This window comes from Ornithodoros turicata, chromosome 6 (genome assembly GCF_037126465.1).
Source record: "Ornithodoros turicata isolate Travis chromosome 6, ASM3712646v1, whole genome shotgun sequence".
NCBI classification, from domain to species: Eukaryota; Metazoa; Arthropoda; class Arachnida; order Ixodida; family Argasidae; genus Ornithodoros; species Ornithodoros turicata.
The window spans coordinates 47,813,205-47,841,081 of record NC_088206.1 but is presented as its reverse complement, the minus strand read 5'-3'; the positions used below and the strand labels follow the sequence as shown (position 1 = coordinate 47,841,081).

The 27,877-nt window shown below is 46.7% G+C and overlaps 2 protein-coding genes across 4 annotated transcripts in view; one reads left to right on the top strand and one right to left on the bottom strand.

Moving 5' to 3' along the window:
- Positions 1-27,877, bottom strand: part of LOC135396633 (ninein-like protein) — a 212,267-nt gene that overhangs the window by 166,138 nt on the left and 18,252 nt on the right. The gene's annotated exons all lie outside the window — the stretch shown is intronic.
- On the top strand, positions 743-27,088 carry LOC135396634 (XK-related protein 4-like). Its single transcript, XM_064627708.1, has 4 exons — positions 743-823; positions 1,681-2,296; positions 20,343-20,620; positions 25,507-27,088. The coding sequence occupies exons 2-4, from the start codon at positions 1,695-1,697 to the stop codon at positions 26,112-26,114; spliced, it is 1,488 nt and encodes a 495-aa protein (XP_064483778.1). The 5' UTR covers positions 743-823; positions 1,681-1,694; the 3' UTR covers positions 26,115-27,088.

Sequence of the window (27,877 nt, the reverse complement as noted above, 5' to 3'; positions counted from 1 at the left end):
GAAACAGCTGCCTAGTACAAATACCGTAAAAACGTACAGAAATGAAATGAAACGTACAGGGGCACACTCGGAAGTACCTAACTGGATAAGTGTACGTTTGTCATTGTAAGACATCTTTTTTTTTTTAACTCGGACAGCGAAAGTCGCAACGACTGCGGAAGTCTGCGTTTTTCTTTCTTTTTTTTTTTTATAGTAATGAGGTACTATGGTATGTAAAGACGGTACATAAATAGTTGACACCTTAGGCGTCCGTTTCGTTATCCAGAAATAACGTGACCAGCTTGGCATAATCTTTAGAGCTACCGACCTCTTAGTGTCAATATTATCATCGACGAGATGCACATGCCGAGTAAACTGCTTCACGTGGATGACGGTAACCAATAATATTTCATCAGAGGATAAAGGAAACCTAGCTGCAATTATCCGTTCGAATAAAGTTTTCATCAGGGTACTAGACTGATCCTAGAAACGAACTGAATGCTCCTGACAGTTTGAGGAAACGGCCGTCAACCAGTTGAAAACGCGTTCGATGTCCTGCAAATCCTCAAATGAGCTTCTGCAGAGTAGCTATATAATGTCGTGTGTAATACAAATGGGAGAAATCGGGTGCCTTTATCATTCATACCACCATGTATGCTTGTGCCCCTATCTCGCTGCATTTCCAAGAACAGGAAGCGTGTAATCAGTCGTCGTCCGCCTATCTAATCTTGTACGCGAAGGAGGACCAGATTCTGCATTATATCCAGTCAGCCACATCGATGTCCGGGCTGTCAAAGAGTAAGAGTAAGAGAGAGAGCGATCCAAACTGAAGCTGATGCGCACGGTACGTCCTTCCTGCAATATTGTGCCCCTTCTTCCATTTCAGCGAAGCGAATCGCGCACTTGTGAGACCACTGTCTGACGAGACTAAATGACGCTCCATAATAGACCGTGCTGGAAGTAATATTCTCAAAGTTGCACTCTAGAATGTCAGTGTACGCGGCTTGTTAAAAATGGCATTGTTTACGAAACACGACAGTTGGAGAGCATGCCTCCTCGCTAGATGACCAGTTAAGTCGTAGAAGTGGTCCACTGTCGTTCGCATCACATCAGACCTACTCTCAGGAATCTGTGTCTTGTCTTCTCTCTGTGGAGACAAGACAGGACCTGTCTAGACAAGGCACGAGACTGTCTGGTCTCTCGCATGTAAGAAAACGCCGTCGAATGTACACCAGCTCTCTTCTCTCTTACACACAACATACACGCAGTCTCTTAATCAATCTATTAATCATGGTATTGCTGACACTTAAAATCCCGTTAACTTTACATGGTCGAAAACATACCTCGTGCATATTTGTTGACTGTTCATAGAATAATGTGTGGCGTCAGATATGATAGGAAACCTTAAGACACTAGAGAGTGAGTATTACGCAAGCATACACAAAAGCGTTAAGTAAGCAAAAAAATGGCGTGGCTCACACTGCGTCGCACGCAACGGAGTTTTTGCGCCCAGCGTACGTACGCTATTTTTCAGATTTCGATTGCGTACGCTTGGGCGTTCGCGTATACTACCAAGTAGACCTTATGCAGTTTTTACTAGTACGTGTCACTGTTCGTTTCAAAGTGCTTCAGGTTGTTAACTGCTAATGCGTAGAGTACGCAAACGTCTACTAAAACTCGCTAATATGAACACTCTTCCAGACTGTCGGCACCCAATGGTAGTTGTGCACGAGGTGGAGCTCCGTGAACCGGGCCTACGCGATGAGGTGTCGCACCCTGCAGCCAGGTACCATCACCCACAGGGAACCCTGGGAAGCTTTGGGGGAGGCTCACTCCCCCGAAACAGGCCCACGGCGCCTGCCTACCAGGTGGAAGATGACCTGCCCGACTACGCCGAGGCAGGGCCACCACCACCGCTGGCCCTCATCGACCGGGGGCATCCGTACCTTTGCCCCGGGAGTTCGAGGACCACGGACGAGACGTCGTCCTCGAGTCCATTGGAGAAGCGTGATCGCTTCACTGCTCTGAGTGCACTCTTTGCCTTGGTGTCTCTGGCCAGTTACACGGCTGACGTGGGCTCCGACGCTGTTGTGTGTTACCTGCTCTACCTGGAGGGCAACCTATGGTGGTTCGGCCTTACGCTGGCTGTCACCGTCATCCCAGCCGTCACCGTGAACGCTTTCAGTCTTCGTTGGTACATGCACGACGACAGGGAGAGTCGCTCCAAGGACGGCGTACTTATTAGGCCAAAGATGTCAGCATTCGACTGGGCACTAAGGATTCTCTTTCACTTGCTCTTTCTTGGCCCTGCCATCAGGTGAGCTATTTATGTACATTCATTTCAATCCTGCCTTTTACAAGCTGCGTAGTACAGTAAAGTTATAGCTCAATATGCGTGGTAGCTCAATATATTTTCACGTATTTTGTCGTTTTTACGGCGTGCAAGTTTCACACTGGTTCCAGAGCATCGTCCTACTGGGCTAGTTATATGTGCTTCATTTGTATACGAGCTTTATATCAGACAGGTATCAAGATACACCTTCGCGGGGGGTTCAAATCCTTCTGATCTACACTCAACAAGGCCCGTTTACATAAAAGTTGAGTGCGGGTCTGTAACTCAATATCCCTGACAGTGCATTCAGCGCCCGCTCGGCACACGTGCAGAAACCACACAGTGCCAAACCTATTGATGTTTGATGTTTTTTGGCGCAACCACATCGCAGCCCAAGCTATTGAGAATGAGCAGTGAACTCGTACCTAAACCTAATGCAAACGGGTCGAGATCGCCTTCCTTTAAAGTCGAAAGACCTGGGCCACACAGACATGTGAGACACGTCACGCTGCATGGAGACGGACCCCTCACTCTCCCCCTACATCGCAGCGCCGATTCAGTAGGGAGGTTTAGCAGATTGGAAGGTCTTTACGATAACGATTCCGAAAACGTGATAAGGCACCACCCTGATTCCTTTGAAGTGGCTCACATCACGTTGCTGATCTTTGATTTGACAGCTTCGTTTATCGTATAGTTTTCCTATAGAGCGCTTCCAATGCGCTAAAACTCCCTAATGTGTGCTTCTTCGTAATTCCGCGTTAGCGCACGTAGCAAATGCGGATATGAGCGATGTACAAATATGGACAGATGGAGAGGTCAGGAAGGAGCGGTGAACAGGGGTCGGTGCGCGTCCTGGGTCGACTTCAGGGGGAACTGTGTCGACATTCGCCTTGAAAGCCTGCCGATAAAGCAAGGGAGAACCTTAAATAGAACAGCCCGCACGTCCTTTGCTACCACCCACGAGCGGAGGTTGTTGCCCACTCGGCCATGCCGCTTGTCGCTCAGTGTCCGCTAAAGGGGTTGGGACACTTTCATAGATGTGGTTCATGGACACATTGTACTGTTCGCCAGAATATTGAGGAAAAAAGTATTATTCTTCTACATGTCGTACTTAGCGAGGTACAAGCCCTCGAACACACTCCCAAGCAAAGCGCAGACGTCACGAGCTCAGAGTTGCGTCCATCCCCATTGGCACCCGTAAGCACGTGACTTCTCGTGTGCTGCCTCACTGGCAGCGGCGAGGGCTGTGACGTCAAAGCCGCATGAGTTTCTGTATTCGCGGTGCCCATTTTCTCCGCTTCTATTACCCTCTTCGCTGTGAAACTTTCAACGCATGTTCACATGGGTGAAAAGAACCGTCTTTTACGTTTATCTGCGATAACGTGGGATGACCTGTCGCAACCTCTTTAAGATTAGCTATACCACTTGCCATGAACGGCGCCTTCATTTCCATGTTCCTCCTGCAGGTTACTACTCGCGTTGGCAGAATTAAGCGGATACCCCATTATAATTACACGCGTCCCTAAGATTCTTCAGTAACGAAGGAAAGGCCACGTCAGTGCGATTTCTTTAGCTATGTACAGCAGATTCCAATTAAACTGCCTCGGCCGACGTGATCACGGCGCCTCTTCACATGCAGAGAATTATAGTGTTCATTAGCGATCTTCGCGTCAAGCATCGTGAATCCTAACGATGAAATTATTAGCGTCAGTCGTTGGAGTTCGTATCCCTTATCTTTAGTACGAAAAGGGCCTTGCAGTCATCATTCGTCTCTAACTTTTCCATTTTCTTAATCTTGGCATTTCGTTATTTTTGATAACTTTATTTATTTGGTTTGAACCAGAAACTTAGTTGAAATTTACTTAGTTTGAAACAAAAAGCATCTGTTCGTTGGTGGCACCAAGGTCGTGCTGAAGACTGGGAGGTGGTGGGTTCGCATCCTACAACCGACTGTGCCGTCCAAGTTTTTCCCTGGATTTTCCGGCAGACTCTCCGGACGAATGTCAGCACGATACCCCTTGAAGGCGGTCCACGACGCATACTAGCCCCCCTGTCCCCGACACCTTCCTGCTGTCCTCTCTCCATCTGTCTACGTCTGTACGCCGCTGATAGCCACAGTTGTTTCGCGGCGCTAAGGCGGGATTAAAAAAATAGTTTGAGTCAAGCATGAACAATTTTTCCAACTGAGAAACTGCTGTAGAAAATAGGTGAAAAGGAAAGCCGTCCAGCAACTGGTGCAATGGGTATGGGGAAACATTCCCGTGTGTCCTTACTCGAAAGCCTTGCCGAAAGCGTACTTTGTGGTTATAACGTGCTCTGCCGGTCACACAGTACCAAACCCGCCACGACGGATTACTAGCTCGAGGTACCCGCGCATCCGCGCTACGTCGTGGCTTTCGGGTAGAAATATAACGTCCTGAAATCCGCGCGGACGAAGTGCGAACAAAACCACGCACCTCTGCGGTTCGCGCGCTTATCCGCCTTTTATCCGAAAATGTGCATTAGCGTCTTTGCCGACGTCCCCCAGGTGGAGCCACAATTGACGAAAGGATCGCAAATGGCGTCGAGGTGTCTTTCCATTTTGTGCCTTCCATTTTATTGGACGATCGTGGATGACACAATGTTCCCGAGTGGTTTGCATGTTGAAAAGTGAAAACGTCTTTGTAAGATTTTTTTCCTGCAAATACAATGACTGCGGCTATACTCAATATCCGCGCGGCTGTGGATACGCCTATGCCAACTAGAGCGGTTGCGGATCCTACATTCGCGTATACTGCGGATGTGGATACTGTCAATGTTACCGCGCTCACCTCTATTAATAACCAATCAAAATTTAGACTGCAACACTAAGCTTAAAATCACAAGTACAGGATCGGAACAGTGTTCTTCCAATAATTACACACTTTCTTTGAGTAGCAGTTCCCAATTTTCCTGTGCTGTTCAGTGAATATCTGTTGGTTTCTTTTTCGTTCCCTCGAAACACTCCCATAATGCGCGTAGCATGCCGTGACCCCGCGGAATTCATTTCGATTAATAACCTTCTCCGGTTGTGCCATTTTCACTGTCCGACTTCTCTCCAAGACGAAAACGACGGAGCGGAAATGATTTTGACTCGGAGGAGCAAAAAGAGTGACGGAGATTAGTCCATTTCCGTCACATCTCGAAAGATAATTGCGAACGGATGACCCAATCCTCATTACTGAATCACAGAGGGCATCAAAATTACAAAATCACGCTCACAATTATTGGGCTTTTTTGCGCTGAAGCGCAATCGAGAGTTACAAAATGCGTGACGGGTGCCGGTCAATACAGTTTTTACGATGCATGATGGAGTTGAGTCAAAAATGTTCTTATTAGTTGAACGGGAAGCCATGTTGGCACTTACGTTGCAACTCGACACATCAATTTGAAAGCTCTTTGAGTCCAACGAGCACGTTGCATCACAAACACCGTGCTGCAAGTGGAAATTTAATCAATACACCAGTGCTGTAGTTCTAGGCACTTTCTCTCACATATCGGAAAGGACACTGAAATTCCTCAACGTTTCTATTTCGCAATGCTGACGCGGGAAAAGATCCCTGGAGCGGAAATCGACCGTCTTCGTGTGATTCTAAACAGCCGTCAGCCGGACAGTTTGCTCTCCACTAAAAGCTGCCGGCAGAAGGAAACCATTGGGCGTGATTTTTAGTCTTTCCCTTAATCTGACCTAATGGTAGGTTATGGCTTCAAAAACAATCTTTAGTACTCAGTGTAGGCCAAAAATATATCTGCTCACTAAGCAAGAGCTTCGTGTGGCATATAATAAGCTGTTTTCGGTTCTTGGAGGAAATACCAGGGGCGTTCAAGTCAAACTGGGACTTTTCATTTTTCGCAAAAGTAAAATGAACTTACAGGCGAGAAATTTGTTTTATTTTTCAACGTAATCTCCAGCTGCACTAATGCACTTGTCCCAGCGTTTCACGAGGGCTTGGATGCCAGCAGCGTGTAGAAATCCTTACCGGCGCGCAGCAGCCATGACCGGACCGCATTCTTGACCTCGTCGTCGCAGCTGAAGTGGCGGCCCCCAAGGAACGCCTTCAGTGGTCCGAAGAGATGGAAATCGCTGGGGGCGAGGTCTGGACTGTAAGAAGGATATGGCAGCAACTCCCAGCCAAGTTCCTGTTGGGTGCGTGTCGTGATATGCGCGGTATGTGGGCGTGCATTGTCCTGTAGGAGGAGGACTCCTTTGGTGATGAGGCCCGGCCGCTCTTGCTTCAGCGCCTTATGCACATCCCTGAGAACCTGGCAGTAATACGCACTATTCGCCTCGAGATCGAACAGCGTCGCCACCATGCGGCTGCTGCGTGAGCTGCCTTTAGTGGGGATGCGCGGCTTGAGCCGGTGCTTTCGCTGTGGTCATCGCGCTCGAAAACGTGCTTGGAAGGCTCAATTTCTGGACATTTGTGCTTTTAAAATCACTTCAAAATGAGTGAAAATGACTTGGTGGAAAACTTTCTGAACTTTTCTAGTTCTCTGCACCAGCGTGCTTAGCAGGGAAGAAAACTACAGAACGTGCATATGTTCCAGTATGCGGATTCCACTCGGCTTTTGCTATATTATATTTGTCACTGCGGTTCTGTGTGTCAAAAATGTACCAAGAGCTAAGGTCAATGTTGTAACTGTTTTTTTTTATTATAAGTATAAAACTATGTCACAGTTATTTATAGAATGGTTTCTGTGCTAGCTGTTCTAAGTTACTTCACAATGCTCAGTTAGGATATTCTGCACGCGCTAGACACAAGTTGTATCGAATGTATTAATATATGGAATATATGAATGCATGAATATATATATTTATGACACGGGTGTTTCTAAATGTGTGAATTTCAAGCTTTCATCTCATTTCATCTAACCGTATGACAGACTAGACTTTTATCTTTCACATACGTAATCATTGGAACGCACGCATTCACCACCCCTGAACGTAATATGTAAAACACGTGTTTTTTGGGGGTATGAAGCACGTGTGCAACAGCGTGTTTCAGAATATATACCGGCCGCTGGAACCAAAAACTTAGTTTATATGTAGTTATTACCTGACCGGTAGCACCCCAAAGTCAAGTCCACCACAAAGGTGTGGTCATCTCGTAACATATTTTAGCACCATTGAGTGAATGCCCGCCCAGGAGACGAATCAAACCTCGAACCTCTCCCGTACTCGCTCGACGCAAAATTGCAAAAATTGTAGCGAGGGGCTTCAATACTTATTGGGCTATTCTGCCCTTATGCTACATTCTTTCACGTTTGTACATTTAGATTCATTGTTATTGTTGATTAGTACATTATACATTTAGATCAGTGTAGACAGGAATTTTGAGCGAGACTTTTTTTTTAAATCCTTGTTGTCTCGACGTAAGATAAAAAGGTACAGGGAAAGACAGCAATACACAAGCCACGAATAAATATTCGAGAGAGAGCGGCAAAAGACAAACAAAACCACGCTTGGAACAAAGGAGGCAGTGTTCCTTCAAAAGCACACAGGATATTTTCTTTTCACAACTTCGCGACTTAAGCGTTTCGCAGTGCAGCAATATTTGTCAACTTCACACCTTATCAGCGTTCTAAGTATCGCATTTCAACACATCCGCAATATGTGAGGCACTGACAGCAGCATTTCATCCAGAAACACTGCGGTATCTGCGTAGAAAAGCCAGAGCCCGCTGCGTCCGATCATGCCGTATCCCCACTAGGGCATCGGTCGCAGCGCCACCTACAGTTCGATCTCGAGGCGAATTGATGGTGGTACCACTCGGCAGAACAATGCCAGCCTTGCCGCAGAAAACCGTGGAAAAACGTTGGATGTTCTCAGGAACTCTGACACTGGGCTCTGAGCCGCCCCGGCCGGGATCGTCCTGCACTGATGTACGGCCGTCTCGGAACCGTTTGCACCACTCAAGTGTATCGTGGCCATACTGAGCCTGAAGACTTCTGTGAATTTCAGATGACTTTACGCCTTCATTCACGAGAAACTTCATGACAATTCGCTGTTCGATGTGCGCGCTCACCTCGTTGTCGACCATCTTGTCCAGCATGTGTCTTCTGTTTTGCACAAACTTTGGACCACCACGTGATGAACGCGGAGGCCTGTCGCGTGTGAAAATGACGAAAAAGAAGTAGCGCGAGCCATTTGTACACTCAGGAGACAGAAAGTATCGGTTTGACTTGGACACCCCTCGTACTTTTAAATATTTCAAACACATTGGTCAGTTCTTGCCGCGGTTGCTACTTTCGGGGCATTCTTATCGACTTTTTAGGTTTTTGAACTGACAACTATGGTCAAAGGTCTGGCACCGCCGTCTGGTTTACCCGTTTCCACTTGTATTTGACAGTCACGTGTAGAGACCACAGGCAAATTTCGTTCGACTGTACCGCGTTGCCTTGGATATAAAGAAAGTAAACCACGTGTTCGCATGCGGTGCACACCTATCGTAAGTGTTTGCCTATGTACCGCCGCCGTCACACTTAACCGTAACGCCATAGCGCGTTGCTCGCAAGGACGCCAGCGCCGCCGTGTGCTGTGTTTGAGACAAGGTTCTTCCAGCGCGCATTTAGCACTGCTAGTGGCTACAGGGAGTGCACAGTACAGTTTTCATGAAGTGGACTATCATCAATCAATCAACGAATGCTTCCCATTCTGCCACCTTGCTTTTGCCGAAAAGCCCCCGATTAAACGGTTAATGAATTTTAGGCGACTAGTAGTTACTACTCTGTTCGAGAGGATGCTGCCTGGCGGTATAAGTCAACTGCGAAATTCGCATCTACGCTGCTCTCATAGCACTGTTGTTTATTTCTTTATTTATTATTATTCTGATGCACCTAAAAAAACACCCTGTATAGTAGTCTTCAAACATTTTCTCTTCACAGGAAACTTTACTATACGGTCCTGAGGGTAAAATAAATAAGTTTCGAACTTCAATCCCCTTCCTTCCACCTGTCAAGTTCTTCGGCTGCCGATGCCCCATCGAGGCTTTCCAAAAAGAAAAAAAGAAAACGTTATATGTAGTTGCCTCACGCGGCTGCTTTTGAATAGTAGCTGGGTCATTCCAGGCCAAATCATCCAAAGGTCCTGCTCGACCCCCCTCAGTTTTGGTTCCAAAAATTATCATGCGCTCCTTACTGCAAATAAAGGTATTTTCCCGAGTTTTACGGCACTGTGTTGAAACGCTGTCGATTTATGCGGTGTCAAATTTCGTCAGAATCACGAAAACAGTGTTGCGAAAAAAGTGACCTATCCAGCAGGGTTTTGCGTCTAGGTGGACGTTAGTGACATAGAATGAAAGAGCGTGGTCCTAACATTTTGCCAATATCAAGTTCTTCCCTCGTGTTTCATTTTCGGCCAGCGAAACAGAGCTGCTTTTTGGCGCTATTTCTTACAACTTTGCGCCTTGCTAAGGGCACTTTTTACACAAGCTGGAAGGGTCAAAAAAATTCAGCGTGTTCTGGACCTTTCGTACTTCAAAATCACACATTTTGAAGGCCGATCACATAATACTTTTTGCTACATTTAATCCCAACTGTCGTACTTTTGGCAAAGTCAGCCGTTTTCAACGCCATTTTTGAAAATGAAGCGTTCGGCCGAGAAAAATCCAAATAGATGGAGATGACAGATCAATATCTATACTAAAGCATATAAAAAAATTGAGAAGGTACTTTTTGATAAGGGCGAGAAAATAATTTTTATATCCCACCCACTCTACACATAGTTACGCTGAGGGGCGCACGGGTGGGTCGCGAGGCTTGGTTCGGCGAATAACGTTTTTTCGTGTGGTGAAGTTTTCCTATCCGTTATGGAGGACCAGAACGGACATTATTTGCAGCTAAATCACATCTATGCTACTACCGCATGTTCATGTGGTGCTTGCTAATCTATCCACACTGAACAGCTGGCTGCTGATGCTCAACCAAGCAGGCTAGAATGATAAAAATAGTCTATTTCCAATTCAGACAGTCTACATATTTTATTTTCGCGATTCTAACAGTTTGTAGTAAGAACAAAAAATGCCCACATAAATGAAAGCACAAATGTTTCATTATTATTTCATATTTTATTTTCAACCGTTAAAAAGCAAAGGCGACTATTGGTAGGGTACCTCATTAAAAGTGACCACTACAACTTCCTCTGTACGGCAAAAAGATAGGTCTTGAACGCTGCTCCGAATGAAGTCTCCGTGCGTCTCATGCACTTTCATACCGCAGTCCTTCATTTTGCACGCGCGTATTTGCCGACGATTAGTCGTGAGCATTTGTCACATTATTCACTGGCACATTGTGTGAGTTTTGCCTTCACTTAGTTTAGTTAAATATACGCTGAAGTGTAGGTTCTAGAAAACCATAGCGAAAGAAAACCACGACTCGGGGTTCGTTATGATTACCTAAGGTATTGTGGAGATCCAGAAGTGCCTCCTGACGTTCCTACTTCGGCCATGATTCAACAACAACGACTTTAGCAAGAAACATGGAGCAATAACAACCTTTTTGGTAACCCGGCATGCATCACATGTGCGAAAGACGACCATAATCAGCTGAGCACGGATGAGCTCTCTCCTAAGCCGATTTCAAGTTCATGAGTTAAAGGTTGCGTGGATGTACGAGCGCGGCCGGCCACCATGCTTTACGTTTTGGACGCTACAATGCAGCAAAAGCCATCCGCTTACAACGTGAACTGCGTTGCTATTAACCATAAGAAATGCGCATTTGAGGGGATAGCATGATTTGCTCATAATATTCCTTGTGAGTGTGAAATCATCACTGTCGGTTCTCATGACTACCACTTCAAAACGCCGCGAATGAAAGACTCTGCAAACACCTACTAACAATACATACTAATGCACTGATAACAATAAAATCTACACAGTTTACTAACAAAAGGGCTGGGAAAAAAGGGAGCATGCTCATATCCAGCCGCAGGACGCGGCTTGTGAAACCTGGGCACGCGATCTGTTCAACATGTGATTTTGAAGTATGAAAGGTCCAGAATATGCTGATTTTTTTTTTTTTTTTTTTTTGCCCTTCCAGCTTTTGGCTTCCAGCTTTTTCCATTAGCAAGGCGTAAATTAGTAAGAAATAGCGCCAAAAAGCAGCTCTGTTTCGCTTGCCGAAAATGGAACACGAGGGAAGAACTTGATATTGGCATAATGTTAGGGCCATGCTCTTTCATTCTATGCCACTAAAGTCCGCCAAGACGCAAAACCCTGCTGGATAGGTCACTTTTTCGCAACATGGTTTTCGTGATTCTGACGAACTTTGACATCGCCTAAATCGACAGCGGTTCAACATAGAGCCGTAAAACTCGGGAAGATATCTTTATTTGCAGTAAGGAGTCCATGATAATTTTTTGAACCAAAATTGCAGGGGATCGAGCGCGACCTTTGTTTGATTTGGCCTGGAATGACCCAGATGCATTCCTTTTGAAAGCTGTGTTGTTTTCGGAACTATATACAGGATGAGCCATAAATACCGGTCGGCAACAGGCAAAGGAAAGGTGTACGCCTCACAATCGTTACTTTTATGAAGGTGCATTTCATTATCCAGCCCTCGATGTGCCATTCTTCTGAATGCGACTATAGGCTTTTCTCAGTAACTAGTTAGATGTAGCTACGTTACTTCCTATGTGACTGCAGCCGAGCACGGCTGCGAGTGAGATAGCCTGCTAAGCGAGCAAACAGAGTTGCTGTCGGGACCGTGTAAGTCGGCACTTTTCTAGAAATATTTTCAACATCACATCCCCATGGTGGGACTTACAGCCCATCACAACGCATCAACGGCAAAACCCATCAACATCATAAATCATCATTCGACATCAACTTCATATGACATGACATTGCAGCCCAACACTCAACATGTGTAGTGAATGATGTCCATGATGGCCGTCATGAGTGAACTTACTGACCTATGGCCGGGACACAGTCCCAAACGCAGAGTGCAGCACCTGACTGCGCTGACGTCGTCGATGGTCATGCAGTCGCAAGTTCCGGTTAAGTCTGACGGCGCGGCGGCTACACAAGAACCTGTATTTCTTTTTCTTTTTGCAATTTCTAAAGAAGCCTCCTAAAATGAACTTACCGCGTTTTCGGAGAACTTTTAACCCTCCAGTAGATAGGAACAGGACAAGCGACGTACGCTGCAGATCCAGTTCCTCGTTTGCTTAATGAATACCGATCTGAGGCCTTTCTCAAGGGGCCTAACTGGCCTATTAATAATACCTCTGAATGGAGAGCTCCAGCTCGAACCCCCCCCCCCGCCTATTTTTTTCTTGTCTGATCAACAAAATTATCGCTTACGGCGCCGCGAATTCAGCCGCTATATTCATCACTGAAAAATCAAAACAGGTATTTTGTTGTTTCAAATGCAAACCACGGCAAGGAAGAGCAAGCAATGGGCCGTGTGCAAACGCTAACGTCCGTCAACCTCCAGTTTGGATTGGCCACTTAGGTTAATGAATCGCATCACTGTGAAGTATACAGGGTGTTTCACGAAGGTTCCACAGCTAAATAATTCGTAAACAGATGGCGCTATCGAAATGCTTTCTTTTGAGTGAGCAACCACGAGACATCGACGAAGAACTGAGCAGTGAGCGGCTCATTTGCACACGCTCAGTAATTAAATAAAATTCCTAACTTTTAAATTTTACTTCAGACGCTTTCGGAACTTGTTTTACCGATCGGAACCCTTCAGCGAAAAATGCTCCAGAAAAAAAATTAAAAATAAAAAACGTGTCGACACTTTGTGATTTTTACAGTAATTAATTGGTTTCGGTTTACATATTTCTTGCGCGAAGCAGCGTACCAATGCGCTTTTTCGCTCATCTATCCGGCAGCCATTTACGTGTTCATCCACCCGTTTCACACACGGGGGTGACGGAAGATAAGGAACCGCGCGTGCGTTTATCCTGATGGTGACGAATGCAGCGAAACGACTCTTCTGTCTCTTTCTTATTTTCCGGCGGTCAACCAGGCGGATGAACCCGTAATGGACTTTTTTCACACTTGCGTCGTATCTTAGCGGCTGTCCAGCGAAACTTGCTGGTGCCATCTATTGAAGATGCAGGCACCCCTTTCCGGCGCCATAAGGGTGACAGAGCATGCGCAGAAGCGTTGTGAAAAAGGTTCATTGGTAGCCGGACAGCTGGGCGAAAGAGCGAATTTGTACGCTGCTCCGCGCAAGAAATATGAAAACCGAAACCAATTAATTACTCTAAAAATCACTAAGTGTCAATGCGGGTTTTTCGTGGGATACCGATCGTCCAAGGTACCGATCGGTAAAACAGAGGTTCCGAAAGCGTGCGAAGTAAAATTTAAAAGTTTAATTTAAAAAATGAGCCACTCACCGCTCAGTTCCTTGCTGATGCCTCAAGGAGGATGACTAAAAAGAAAGCTTTTCGACAGCAGCACCTGTTTACGAATTATTCAGTCGGAGGGCTTCATGAAACACCCGGTATATCCTGGGAAGGCAATGGCACGAAAGCATACCCGAGGGTGTGTCATACCGGGAACGCAACTACTAATTTCCATAGCGGGCTTCTGGGCAAACATGATCGAGAACGCAATTGCTTCCAACTTCTCGAGCTACAAGGAATGGTATAACAATCCTAAAATATGGAAATGCCTTTTCCAAATGTATTGCTTCTAACCGTGTAACGTACAATATTCTGCGGAGTTATTGAAAATGCAACCAAGAATGGAAGGACTCGAAAAAAGAAAATGCCGGGACGAGTACAAATTAGGATTACAAGCACTGGGACACATATATACAGTAGTCGCACAAAAAGGAAGAGTGTAGCGCGCTATCCTGGTGCGCAGGAGAGCTTTCGATGTCGCGGGTCAGAAAAGCTCCTGCCATTGGCTGCCAGTCTGCGACGTCATGTCTTCTGTCCAATAGTGAGACACGCGCCTTCTTTCTCTTTGTTATCTTTGACCGGTCGCCTTGCTCCCACCAGCTCCCGTGGCCTAGTGGCTAATGGCATTCCACGCAGAGACTGGGAAGTGATCCGGGTTCCAATCCAGGCGCCCGCTACGCTGTCTAGGTGTTTTCCCTGGGTTTTCCTCAGCCGCTTTGAGACAAATGTCGGCACAGTTCCCTGTGAAGTCGGCCCTGGACGCACGATAGTCGTCACATTGCCCGCATGAGGGCGACCGACTACGGCAAGCAGTTCCATCATCCGCCTTGTTCGCGCGCCGTAGTAGACGATTCTCGACAGCCAATAAAAGTGGTCGGGTGGTCTTACGTCACACCACGCCGGAAGGACAGATCGCCACCGCTGCCGTGCACTCTTATAGCCTAACTTTCTCATAAAATACGCGTTCCGCAAAGAAAATATTGTTGCATGACAGGGAGCATGTTCATATCACGCAGTTAAAAACCTATGCTCGATGTGCATTTCACGCTCTTCAATGAAGAGAACTGCATGGCATAGAACAACTAAAACCAATCGATAAAGTTGTAAATTATAATGCATGCATGCACAAAACCTCAAGTTTCTTCCGCCTTTTCTTTTTTACACCTCGCCTATCATATAAGGTTCGAAAATGTACTCGACATACTTATAATAGTGACAAGTGGCACTGAATAAATTCTTCGAAACAAGCTCGCGTCGCAAAGCAGTTAGCACCGAAGTTTGGCTGACGTTAAAAAAATATCCAATTTCAGTTTTCGAATAACGGACAGAAATTAAAATCCGATTTCTTCGAATTTGATTTTGGTAAGAGTTTTAGTTTACGACACAACAAAGAATCGCATACCGGGGGACGCATAAGTATCTCAAAGATGTAACGCACTTTCCAGTGCATAACGCGCTCGTAAAACATTCAGGCATTTTTGTTTCGTGTGCTTTTACAGAACTTTTATAATAAAACACCGAGAGCTAGCTAGATGCGGATTTCACAGGTGGATGATGCCGCCAGGCGGACATCGTGCCGGAAAGCGCATGCAACTACTGGACGGCGAGATAGCAGAATTGGAGCCGGCCATTAATTATATCCACACTCTTCTTTTTTTTTTAAGTATCCTGAAACCAGCACGTACTTTGAGACATAAATGGCGAAATTTTGCTATGCAATGAGCCAAAAGCGAAACCACGCCCTTCTCGAGCTCGAAAGGAGTGACGGGCGTTCGCGCTGGAGGGCCACGTGTTTTGTAGCGACGGAGCTGATCTGACGGTCAGATACACAGTTTTCCGGCCCGGATAAGCCGAAGGTCACTTCGTTTCTGCGATAGAGCAGGTTGGCGATTTGTATTTCAAGGTACAGCTCGCATCAGACTTAACTTGAACGCCATTCCAGCCTGCGGACCCTTGTGGTGCTTAGTAGACATAACGGCGGAGGATGTTTTGGTCATCTATTTACAGTTAAAGGGGTTACCCTCGTTATGAAGGCGATGTTTTCTGCTAGGCAGTGCCAGGGTGGCTATTTTTCTGCTTCGCAGGCTGGAGCGGTGTTCAAGTTAACTTTGACGCGAGCCGTACGTGCCCGTTTCGGGATTTTTAAAATAAATGGCGGGTTCAAATAATGACTGCCTCCAATTCTGCAGTCTCGCACTTTCCCGAAACCGTTTAAATAAGAAGTTAATGAATTTTATATAATTAGTCGTCCAGTAGTTAGATGCGCTTTCTCACAGGATGTCCTACTGCCCGCGTAACCCGCCCGCAAAAATAGCGTCAGTGCTGCTCTTATAACTTTTTTTTAAGAAGTTATTTTTTAAAAACCACCCTGTATACTCACAAGTGTCCGTAAGAGGTAGTGCGCGTTACGTACGGGAGTTTTCCTGGAAGCTCCTAAAAGGGGGTAACCTCTTCGGGAAAGGTGGCAAAAGTGGCTGATAGACAGTCGGCACGAGTACAGGAAGAGCAGGCATCGCGAGCCGACGTAGCGAAATGAGAAGCATGGGAAGTCGTCCAGGTGCATTCCACGAGGCTAACGTTGTTGACGAGTGGGAGAAGGCGGAAATCTACGCTGACTCTGCTGGCTCGGAGTAAACACTGTAATAGTAAATACTCATACTCGACGCAAGGGCTTTGATTACTTGTGGACGGCAGTATAGAGTCTATGCAGCTTCTGCGCACTATTAACGTTGGTATTTTCACGTACGTGGTGGGCCTTATGCATACGGCGGAGGCACGTTACACAAGGGACATTTTCCCAATTTCGCTCATTTTAGGGGGCGCGCGTTATGCATCCACCGGGAAATACGTGCATGTGAGTAGGCGAACTTGAAGGCAGCGCGGGCTCACAAAACACGAAAAACCTTTTCAAGGAAAAACCCAGGCCGCTAACTCAGTATATATCCACAAAACAGAAATAATCCATTGCTCTATGACAATAAAGAACGCCCGTTCACGTGTTCACCTTCTCAGAAAGCCGCGAGGGGTGTACAATTCGCGACCAACAAATCTCGAACCCAAACTGCTCACGCTAAAACGGATGTCCTCACAAGGATGAATGAACCACTCGTATATCCGACAACGGTGACAGCGCATAGACAAAGTAAGATCATCCGTCAAATGACGACTTTCTGCTGTGTCGAAAGTCAGCGCTCCTTGCAAACAAGCTGTACGCAACATATCGTACAAACGCCGCAAAATACTGATTTACTTGTGAACAGTGCATTTATAACAGCTGAAGCACGTCGACTGTTTCTGTATAAAAAACAAACGTGTTATTTTGCGATCTCCGTGTTCACTCTAAAAATACTTCCGATTAGGTATCCCACTATAAAAGCACTATCCGACGTCGATTCTTGTTGACTCGCGTGTGAACAAGCACCGCGCCACCAGTGACACTTTGGTACATGTAGACCATTACGTCGCTTCCGGTCAAGAGATCCATCGAGTCAGGAGATCCAACCGGTCACGTGACAAGCAAGTCAGGAGATCCAACCAGTCAAAGCGTCATACTGGTCAGGATTCCCGACAGAAAAGAAAGTCTATCCCTTACCATGTTCATTGCAGAACGATTGCGCTGTACGTAGTATTAAGTTACGAAGTAATATGCCCGGTAACAGTGAAGACTTTTCGGTGTTTTCTCTCTTCTTACCACACACGCACAAAAAAAAAAAGTAAGCGAGAAAATCCTGAGGTTATGCTGTACGTTACGGCGGCGAGTCCCCCTTTTGCCTTTGCACGTTTATATCCATTGCCCCTAGCGCCGTACCCGTAACACGCTATGCCAGAACGGATGCTTGTTACCAAGAATATTGAGCTCAACCTACAAAGAATCGTAGGCCGCAGGGCTTAAAACTTACCCTTGTCGCGTTATTTTCATTGGCCCCCACCCTTATCACGTTATTCTATTCTTTTACTGACCGTGCGGGAAAATACCGTCTGACTGTGCTTTCCAATCAACATTGACCTGTCACGTTCATTGACCTCCCGGTATACCCAAAATGCAGGGTGATACTGCTGGACTCAGAGTTGTCTTACGTTTGTGTCCATTGGCGCAGCCGTCCCCACGTTATGCCGGAACTGAAGTTTGTTACCGATAATAATGGGCCCAGCCGCAAAGTGCTTTGTCTTTGTCCTTTTGTGGACGGGGGGAAAAATTACGGGAAAACTTGATACGGAAAACACACACACAAAAAAAAAAAAAACAGATGTTCGGGCATATGAAGCTATCCTTCGTACCCTGAGAGAGTCCACGATCAGACGGTTCCACCATGTAGAACGTCTGTCCACAACAGCGACTTGGCTCTTCAACTACGAGCCTGCTGTGATACGAGAAGTGTTTGAAACAGCAGTCGGCCCACCCAACGTGAGTGTACGTAGCCCACGCTATCTGTAGAAATAATCTCTAACACGAAGCGTTGTGAAAAAAAATGACAGCACTCCTAAAAATCCTGTGTTACAAACAGGTTGATCTTACAATGCAACCACCTGTTTTTAACACAAACGACATAAGAGAACTGTCGGCTTTTCTTTGACTGCACTATGTGTTACAAAGTAAGTAGAGAGAGAGAGAGAGAGAGACATGATGACGATGATATGGGGATGTAAAGGAAGTAACTAAGTCAATAAAAATGAGATATTGATTTGCCACCTGCATTTGTATTCTATTTATACCGCACGTAAAACGAGTCCCTCGTATTTCGATACGAGTAATTTCTGCTTAGCGATGTTAAACGACGTAACACAAAGGGGTCAAAAGATCCAGGCCTGACGAACCCTCAGACGAGTCAAGAGATCGAACCGGGTCAAGAGATGCAACCGAGTCAAGAGATCCATCGTGGATCTCTTGACTCGATGGATCTCTTGACCCGTTGGGTCTCTTGACGTGGAATCCCATTACGTCATGCATGTATCGCACGCGAGAGTATTGAGGAAAAAATAATTTTTGTACGAGACAGTGATACTACTCCCAAAATGTAATTTGGAGCAATTTTAGAACCATCGAAATATGTATTTTGGAGCACTTTTGAGCACCCAAATATTTTCGGGCTACTGGCTACGAGCGGCGTACAAACGTGGTCAGATGGAGAGTGGACAGCAGGAAGGAGTAGGAGACGGGAGGTTGTATGCGTCCAACATCCGTCTGGAAAGTCTGCGGGAAAACCTGACAGCATAGCCGGTGACCCATCACTTTCCTCACCACTGCCACCTAAACAACCTTCTGTATTGAAGTTTGACTGAAAGGTATTTTTAATGTCGCCGAGGTGCCACGAAAAACACAGTGGAAGGGTAGTGCCAAACAAGTTCCGCCAGGGGCCCTATTCTCGTCAAAGTAATCGACCTTGATTACTATGTGTCTCGTCTGTCACGCCTTCTTCACGTAACGACTACAGGCAAAGACACAAAGTAATCGAGGTGGATTACTTTGACGAGAATAGGGCCCCAGATCACTCTACAAACTGCATTGTAGCAGCGACGCGCATCGCTATTCCTAACTCCCGTCAGTGATCGTTCCGGTGGCACGTGTATGAAGAATGACTACTGACTGGCAATCTTGCTCCGCCATTACGTGCGGCGAATGCGATCGACGTTCTCAAGAGGGAATCCGGATATCATTCCACAAACCAGCGTATGTACATACCGCCGACATTGCTCCAGCCTTGCCAACCGGAATGAAACACGAGCTCTGCTTCCATAGTCTCGCGAAAAGAGTAGCAGACAAAGACTCTTCCAGGTGAAGCCGCACGTCGGTCACATGGTGGATATGAACTTTGTGTCGATAAGCTGTCTCATATTCACCCACGCGTGGACGGTGGCATCCGCAGCAAACTTTGACGGCGTGATGCGCCGCAAGCTGTCGCAGAAACTCTCGTGTACGTCGGGTGTCTTGAAAACAAAACTCTCCTTCGGCTCATCCGTCACTCGCACTCAATAGTGGCAGGGCGTCAGCTTGCGCGCTGCTAAAGCTTCGTTATAACGAACGCGGAGAGATTACTCTGGCGGCAGCAGCGGCTGAATATTCTCACCAAGTCACATACGGCATTCAATATGGAGGGAGAAATGCCAAGCATTAATTGAGAAGAAAGCCCATCTGGGAGAGTTTGATTTAGCGCTCTATATTAGCGTAGAATGATGGACTTCGGGGATATGTATTGACTTGGCAATACTTCTGCTGAATGAGGAGATCGTTATCACGTCACGATAAAGTCAATTATCGCTGCTAGATCGTCGCTGTAGCGCGAGTATTCTCCACGGAATATCTAGTAGAAGAAAATGCAACAAAACTGCTCACGGGGAAGAAGTTCCGCACAAGTTCGCGGGGACGAAGTTATGTTGTACAGGAATATCAGGCGCGGCGTACTGGATACCTATAGCAGACGACAGCGTCTGCATCTCTCCCTGTCGTCTGCTACGGAATATCTACGCCGCAGCATCCTCCGCACGGTCAGCGATGCACGAAAAGACATTACGTTTAACGGTCGCTAAAAGCTATGACGATTTTTCGCATCTGTCGCTGGAGTATTCTGGGAAATGTTGCCCTTGGCAATACACGAACAGGGGCATACTGTTTTATAGCATCTTTCCACAGGGACCTAAAACGTGCACCTCGTTTTCTAGATATCTTGATCTCTTGGTATACGGATTGAAGAGCCGTTCCCGGGAGAAACGGCAGAGGCAGCGTCAGCAGCAGTGGCACCTGACTCCCGTGAGACTGGAGCAACCCCGTGCGCAACAGGTCGACTACTACCTGCTCATGATCCACGAGGACAGAGACACCGCACTGCTAGCCCTCCTTGAGAGCTTCATGCAGTCGGCTCCGCAGCTCGTCCTGCAGCTCTACATCCTCGCCCAGCGATTCGACCACCAGGTGCCCCCACCAAAGCAACCCTTCACAGGTAACTCAAGAATAACTATGAACGTTTCGTTTTACTGGGATATTTATAATGGGCGTCAATTACGACGAGGACCAAGCGCGAAACAGGAGTATACTGCAAAGTTTAGACTGAGAGCTGGGTCTGTTGCTACACAATTAGAATTTGTCTATACGCCAGAGTAGTAAACAAGAATATGTGCATTGAATCATGCACTACTTGAACGTGCAGTTAAATACAAAGTCTATTAAAAATATTCAACATGTTCAGCCAATCTTAAAGATATTCATATAGCCTTTCGGGGTTTAGGATTTTTCTTCCAGTTTTTAAAATTTGTTGCGGACGTGTTGTGCTAGAACTTTGGATTTGGGCTATAAAGGTGTTGTAGATGGCAATAAACAACCTGTCATCGTGTACCAAGCACATCACTGAAAAGTTAGTTTCAATGCGGCACACCATAACGCAATGACGCATACAATACCTAACAATGAAAACTACTGGAAATGCTATGAAACATTCTCAATAAAACGATTACTTCTAAACAAGCTCCCAAGCGTATACGGTTTACCACCTCTGACCTCCTCTACTGACCTCTAAATTTAGTCTGCTACGCATCTCGCAAAAGAGGGCAAAAATGGTGACTACTATTGGCCTCTCGGATGAACTCTCCAGAATTTGCAGCATGACGCGCAACCATTACCCCCAATCCAAAGACAGAGCCCTGGCGCGCGACAGTAGTTTCTCAACATCGACAGGTCGCTATATACAGAGCAAAAAGAGCACGTCGCCTACGACCTACCTTGGAAGAACTTTCATTTTCCTTATTTCCTTTTTTTTTTTTTTTCGCTGTGGTTGAAACTGCCGATGCAAGAGCAGTTTGTCAAAAGACTCAGACGCCCTTCGCTATTTTTGTCCGCTCATTAAGTGGTGCAAAAATCAATTCCCTATTCTCGGGATAATAAAAACATCATCACTCGACACTGGGCTCCAATTAAAATTGCGTTTTCCGCACGAAGTTGGCGGTGATAAGAAGTCAGTTCTCCCTCGTTAACGGTGGGAACTTGTTCTTGCAGTCTACCAAGTAATAAACTACCTCGTCAATGCATTACGGAAACAGCCATCCATTAGGCTTCTTTAATTACGAGGGCAATAAATTGCTTCCATATTCAAGGTAAGTTTTACGAGGCAACGCAGCAGAAATGGAAAAGGGATTTAAAAGGCTTACGTGAGGCTGTTTCTGTGCTGGGCACACTATCGGAACTTTGGATGCTAATTATCTAATATGCATTAATTAACTTCGTGCAAATGAAGAAACCCTACGTGGAAGCCCGTGAGCACTACGCATCTATAATTATTCCATCAATATTTCTTGCATCCACTGTTAGAAAGGCACTCAACGTTAGTATTTTGTTGATATATCCTTCATTTATAAAGACACATCTTCATCACAAATTTTCTGGACCACACAGTGTTTTAGGAATGAATAGTAGAACCTGATCATCACGTGCCTATTTGAAAAAGTGCTACTATCCTATTGCACAGTGCTCACTTTTGTGACGAGTAAAAAAGAAAAATATGTCGAACATTGTGGCGGGGAGAAAAATACTATATGGGTGTGCAAGCGAGAGATACAGGTGCCAAGCACCAGAACTTTTCCAGCCGTAGTGTACTATTGTGGTGATGGTTCGACAATTGGCACAAAAGCAGCTACGCGATGCTGCGTCAAACGAAACGAGAAAACTAAATGGAAAAATTCGTCAAATATTAGAAGTGGCACCAGAGGAAATTTCTGCGTTCTACTGCCCCTTTAAAGAAGCAACGAAGTGACATTTAGCTGGAAACCCCGCTTGACTCATCAAGCACTCTAACAGGAGACACCATCCAGTTGCTTCTTCTTCTTCTTTTCTTTTTTCAATTTTTTGTGCCGCACATACGATTTTTGCGATTACATTTTCAAAACTGCCCTAAGAAAGCTGCCATGAGTGGTGCGGCGCAACGTTGGAGCTCCGGCCCTGTCACCTGGTGCGACGTAATCAGGTCTGTGACGTAGCATCAGCGTGGGGAGCAGACAGGAGGTCTCATTTCATGGAAAATTCGTACGCTACGAACCACGAGCACCAGGAAATAAAGCCTGATTGCTACGACAACAGTTAAGAGTCAGCCAATCACGATCGTGCTTTCGGCGGTCGTAGCTATAGAGACGTGCCACCATGAGCCGCATGAGCACCCACTGGCAGCCACAGAAAGCCTGTGTTTGAAATCGTCTGCGACGCTTTGCTAAGTTCCTGACTCCATATGTCTACGTGCGAAGGAGTGAGAGGAGCCATTAAAGTAGCATAGAAGTCATTCTCAACACCCGGTTTTCTTTCTGTAAAACTGTTAAAGGGACCATGAAATGATTTTCGCGAATTCCGAGTACTCTGCCCGAAACGGTCCTCATGGTCTCTCACTATCGTTCCTACATCGACTTTTAATCATATTCAGTGCACCGGGGGCGCAGTTACCGCGCAAAAATAATGGGGCGTGACTGCCGGATACATGCCTTCGAAGCTGGCTTACGTCGTCGCCATCCAGTCCTCTCAGCCAACTGTGGACGACCGAGAGGACACACCCCGCGGGACCACGTGGGTGCATGGTTTCGGTTGGGACAACGAGGTCGTATATCTGCCGTCCAAAGTAGTCATATAGCGAAACGCAAACTGTCAGCAATGGAGAAAGAGATTATGCGACACACACAGCGTCTATAGGAATCGTTCCGTAGGCAGCAGCTCATAAAAGGCCACCGACAGACATTTTCTGACGCCGAAGAAGTTCAGAGAGGAAAACGTGCTCAGAAACTACCGGAACCATGCTGACAGTCAACGGTTAAGTTACGCTTCTGGTAGGATTATGTGTCAATGATTAGATACAATCTTATCTCCAGGTCAAATTAAAACATATTTTATGGCGAAGTTTGCAATTTGCTCGCAAAAGCCCGTCCGCGAATCGGCACCATCCTCTGTGTATGATGTCACGGCCATTTCGCCTCGGAGGAGGGTCGTAGCTAGAGCCCTGCGCGGATGAGATTTTTTTGGCATCCGCATCCGACCCGCACCGCGCACACGTTATCCGCGTCCGATCCGCATCCGCAGCATACACAACCATTTACATCCACATCCGATCCGGTGAGCAAGACGCACCACCGCATCCGATCCGCAAAATCCGCACGTTTCAAAGGACGCGTAAACACCGCAGGAAGCATATGTTGGTATAATTTCTAATGCTTCCATGCTGCCACTGAAGTACTCACGACGACAAGCAAAGGTAAACCTTTCAACAAACGCGATATGGAGAGACTTCTGCAACGCGTGGAACGCTACCTCGCCGGTGCTCGCGTGGTTCGAGATGCCAGAATGCCTCCTCTCCCGTCTTGGCCGTGCATGGTCAAAGGTGAACCCAGCATGCGCTGGCTGTCGGCGCGCAATACAAATAAATTGCAGGTCGAAAAATTAGAGCACGCGGTACATCCGCATCCGATCCGCTACTGATCCGCTGCTTTCACATCCGCGTCCGATCCGCATCCGACCTCGAGCCATCAGCATCCGATCCGCACACCGCAGGAAGTGCTAAATTTTCATCCGAATCCGCAAGTATCTTGCGGATATCCGCTTCCATCCGCGGATGGTGCAGGGCTCTAGTAGCAGCTGCCGTTCACGGCCGTGGTTAACATGGAATATTTTCGCTATTTGAACGATTTTCAACATCATATTTCACAGAGTGAATGCTTTAGTACAGAGGAACTAATTGAAAATGATCGAAGTCTTGTCATATATCCTTTCATGGTCCCTTTAAGTAGGCCAGTAAAATGCACCATGAGAAGTAATTCACCCCACAGAGCCATAATTATCGCAAAAAGCGACCGTACGCAATAGTGGTGGAGAGCAGTATATACCAGCCTGTGACCTTGCGCTGACGCTACAGTCCGCGCCCGCTGATTGGTTCAGAGTATCGTCTGCGTGTGAGTTGTTCAGGGCTCTGAAGGGTTTTTCCTGGGTTTTCCTCAGACGCTTTAAGACATATGTCGGCACAGTTCCCTTAGAAGTCGGCCCAGGACGCATATTTCCCCAGGGCGTCAGTCGTGACGTTGCCCACCTCTGTGAGGCCCACAACGGCGAGCCCTTTCACCATCACCACCATCAAGGCTCTGAAGAAGCATTGCACACAGGGAAATTGCGGCGGGACAATGAAATCCTCCACGGTCAACCTTTCAACTCCTAATCTCCCCCTAGGGCAGTGATTCCCAAACTGTGGGTCGCGACCCCCATGGGGGTTACGCACCTCGACTTTAGTTGCACGGCCAGATCGTCTCGCGCACGCGCCAGCCAGCGTATCGCGCAATTAACGAGAAGGAGCGCCTGGCGCTAGAGTGATGGACGACGAATGCGACAGACATCGAGGAGTATTTCGTCCACGCTAGATAGAACGGAAGACGACTCGATATGGGGGAATCGCGACATTCGATTCCCAAGAGATCACCGCGGATATCTCGGAATAAATCGCGACAAGGCAGAATCGCGATGTTCGATTCCGGGGAGATCGCCGCGGATATCTCGGAATAAAATTGTTAAGTGTAGGTTAAGTGCCTGGTTACAATTTTCCGCCGCGTACTGAACGCACCCCCTCAATGGCACAATGTTTTTGGGCAAAAAATGTGTCTTATATGCGAATAAATACGGGTAAATGGTGACGGTGACACTAGTCGTTTCTGTAATATGGTTTCTATATCCCAGTATGATTTGTTGCAAAATGTGTCATTGCTCTGCTGTGGAGAATTAGCTTCGAATGACTGTATAAGCATGCTGCCGCAACACAGCTTTTGTGAAGCAGGTACAAAACATATATTCAGTAAGCAAATGCTATGTTTGTTTCAGTGGTGGCCCAACTGGCATCGGTGGGCAGCTCCCTGCTGGAACTGTCGTGGTCCCTCGCCAGTTACCACCGTGCTTTGCGGCGGTCTGTCCCAGACAAGCAAAACATGACACGTCTGGGCTCTGCACTCCAGTTCTTGTGGCGGCTCAGCACAGTTGGCGCCCGTGTGCTGTCCCTTGCCCTCTTTGCTTCAGAGTACCACTACTGGCTGTTTCCTGTGTGCATCGGCCATTGGGGCGTCATGACCGTCTGGGTGATGCACCAGGGCACTCGTTTCTGCGACACTGACTCTGGCCAGCCTAGACCCTGTGAGGAATACCTCTTCAACATGCTCATCGGTGCCATCTACCTCTTCTGTTTCCTCAACGTCAAGGACGAACCAACACGATACAAGTACACCGCGTATTATGTTGTGGTCTTTGTCGAGAACGCATCCCTCATTGTGCTGTGGTACCTGCGGGTAGATCCAACGCTCTGGTACAGGCTCCCAGCACTGATAGCTGTGTTGGTCAGTTTCACGTGTGGTATCCTTATCATGCTCACCTACTACCGCTTCTTCCATCCAAACGGGCGGTTACCGCTTTATAATCCCATCGCCAGGTGCTGCTGATGGGCTAGCCAGAGTCTTTCAAGCTTCCTGGGGAACCCTGTTGTGTCCATGCACAGAGAAGAATTGGCTCTACCACAGAGCACTCATCCTCATCACTCGTGAGATGTCAAAAACATTTCCTGCTATCCGAGAGACTTGATTGTGGCAGCAGCATCGTACGCTCCCGACAGCAATACGTGACCCCCACAGTCACTCTTCTAGTCATGGACCTCTGTCTCTATGTAGCAGCAAGAAAGTGTTTGAAAGATAGTGTCATCTCGTTGAAATCAACATTTTGTAGTGATCAAATCAAATTGCCACAAAGTTTCTGTACTGACATGCCAACTGCCATTGTTTCTTCACGTAGGAAGTGTCATATTTTCACATTTTTCCCGTCCCATGACGCAAACATTTCACCTCCACAGTGCCCCTGGTGAACCAGGCAAGCACATCTTTCAACCTTTACTGCGAGACTCTAACAGTGAAGCAGATAAGTTTGATGATATGATATTACTTAGAAAGTGTTGATACAAAATGAGTTCCTTGCTAACAGAGATAATGTTCTTGTGATTTCTTTTTCTTTGCACGAGGCAGAAACGTGTGATGAATGTAGTGGTCCATAAGTAGAGCAGAACATGGTTGTACACATTTAAGAAACGTAGATGCTACAGCCACCCTCAGTAGTCAATACAACATTGACAGCTGGTGCAAGCATAGTTTGCCCCTTTTGGGTGACAAGTAAAAGCCCATAAGATGTGAGCATACTGTAGAGAGCGCCAACGTTTGGTGGCATTTCTTTTTTTCGGAAATAATGTCACATTGGGGCTGCCCAGTGACAGGCTGCCGACAATCCGGCTAGTATTTCTCTGCCCAGAGAAAGCCTTGTGAGAAACAAATATGCAATGAATGTCCCTGCTTCCTAGTGTGTCCCCGAGACTATTTTTCTGGCTTGCTTCTTGTTCCGCTTTGTTACGCCACGAAAGATGCACCCAAGATAAAATAAAGGACTCGCAAAACTTGTTGCTTTCACTAGTCTCACTCTTCAATGGCACACCTCAAAGAGAATGACGTCAGCCATTTTGATTATGTAGCCGTAGGAACTGAATCATTTGGTGCAGTACATGGCTTCACCGCATTCCTACCATCAAGTCGTGTTTGGTCTCAGTGAGGATAAACTCAGTTCATCACTGATCACTCAACTGATTTCTGGCTTTAGAAAACCAGTGCAACAAAGAATAATAATAATAATAATTGGGTGTTTACGTCGCGAGACAACTGAGCTCATGAGCGACACCACAGCGGTCGGTATGTGGATTGCTTTTGCCCACCTGAGGCTTCTTTAACGTGCGATGAAAGCTCACCACACGGTACCACGTCTTTACCGTCTCTCGTGGAAGACGGCATGTCTAAGCAACTTGTACACCGCCACCAAGTTGCTGGCGTCCTCGGACGGGTTCCAACCCGCGATCTTGGGATCAGAAGGCGAACATGCTACCGACTGAGACACCGAGGCTGGTAGTGCAACAAACGATGAAAGATGAAAGTCACTGAAAAGGTTAGCCAGTTGTAGGACTCGAACCCACATCTTCTGGGTTGCCGGTCCAGGGCTCTACCAATTGAGCTAAGCTAACACGCCATCTCAGCGACTTCCAGCGTGCGTCATCTGAAGGGACAAACCAGCCACTCTCTCTCACTCATCCTCCTTTCACTCCTACATTTTTGCTCACTCATACACACATTCATACGACGGGATCGACGCAGCCGGCAACTGTTGAACATGGAAG

Excerpts from the sequence above, each read along its gene's own strand:
- LOC135396634 (XM_064627708.1), top strand. The coding sequence starts at position 1,695 with ATGGTAGTTGTGCACGAGGTGGAGCTCCGTGAACCGGGCCTACGCGAT. Across the intron at positions 2,297-20,342 it reads TTTCTTGGCCCTGCCATCAG|ATATCTTGATCTCTTGGTAT; the intron begins GTGAGCTATTTA and ends CTCGTTTTCTAG. Across the intron at positions 20,621-25,506 it reads ACCAAAGCAACCCTTCACAG|TGGTGGCCCAACTGGCATCG; the intron begins GTAACTCAAGAA and ends TGTTTGTTTCAG.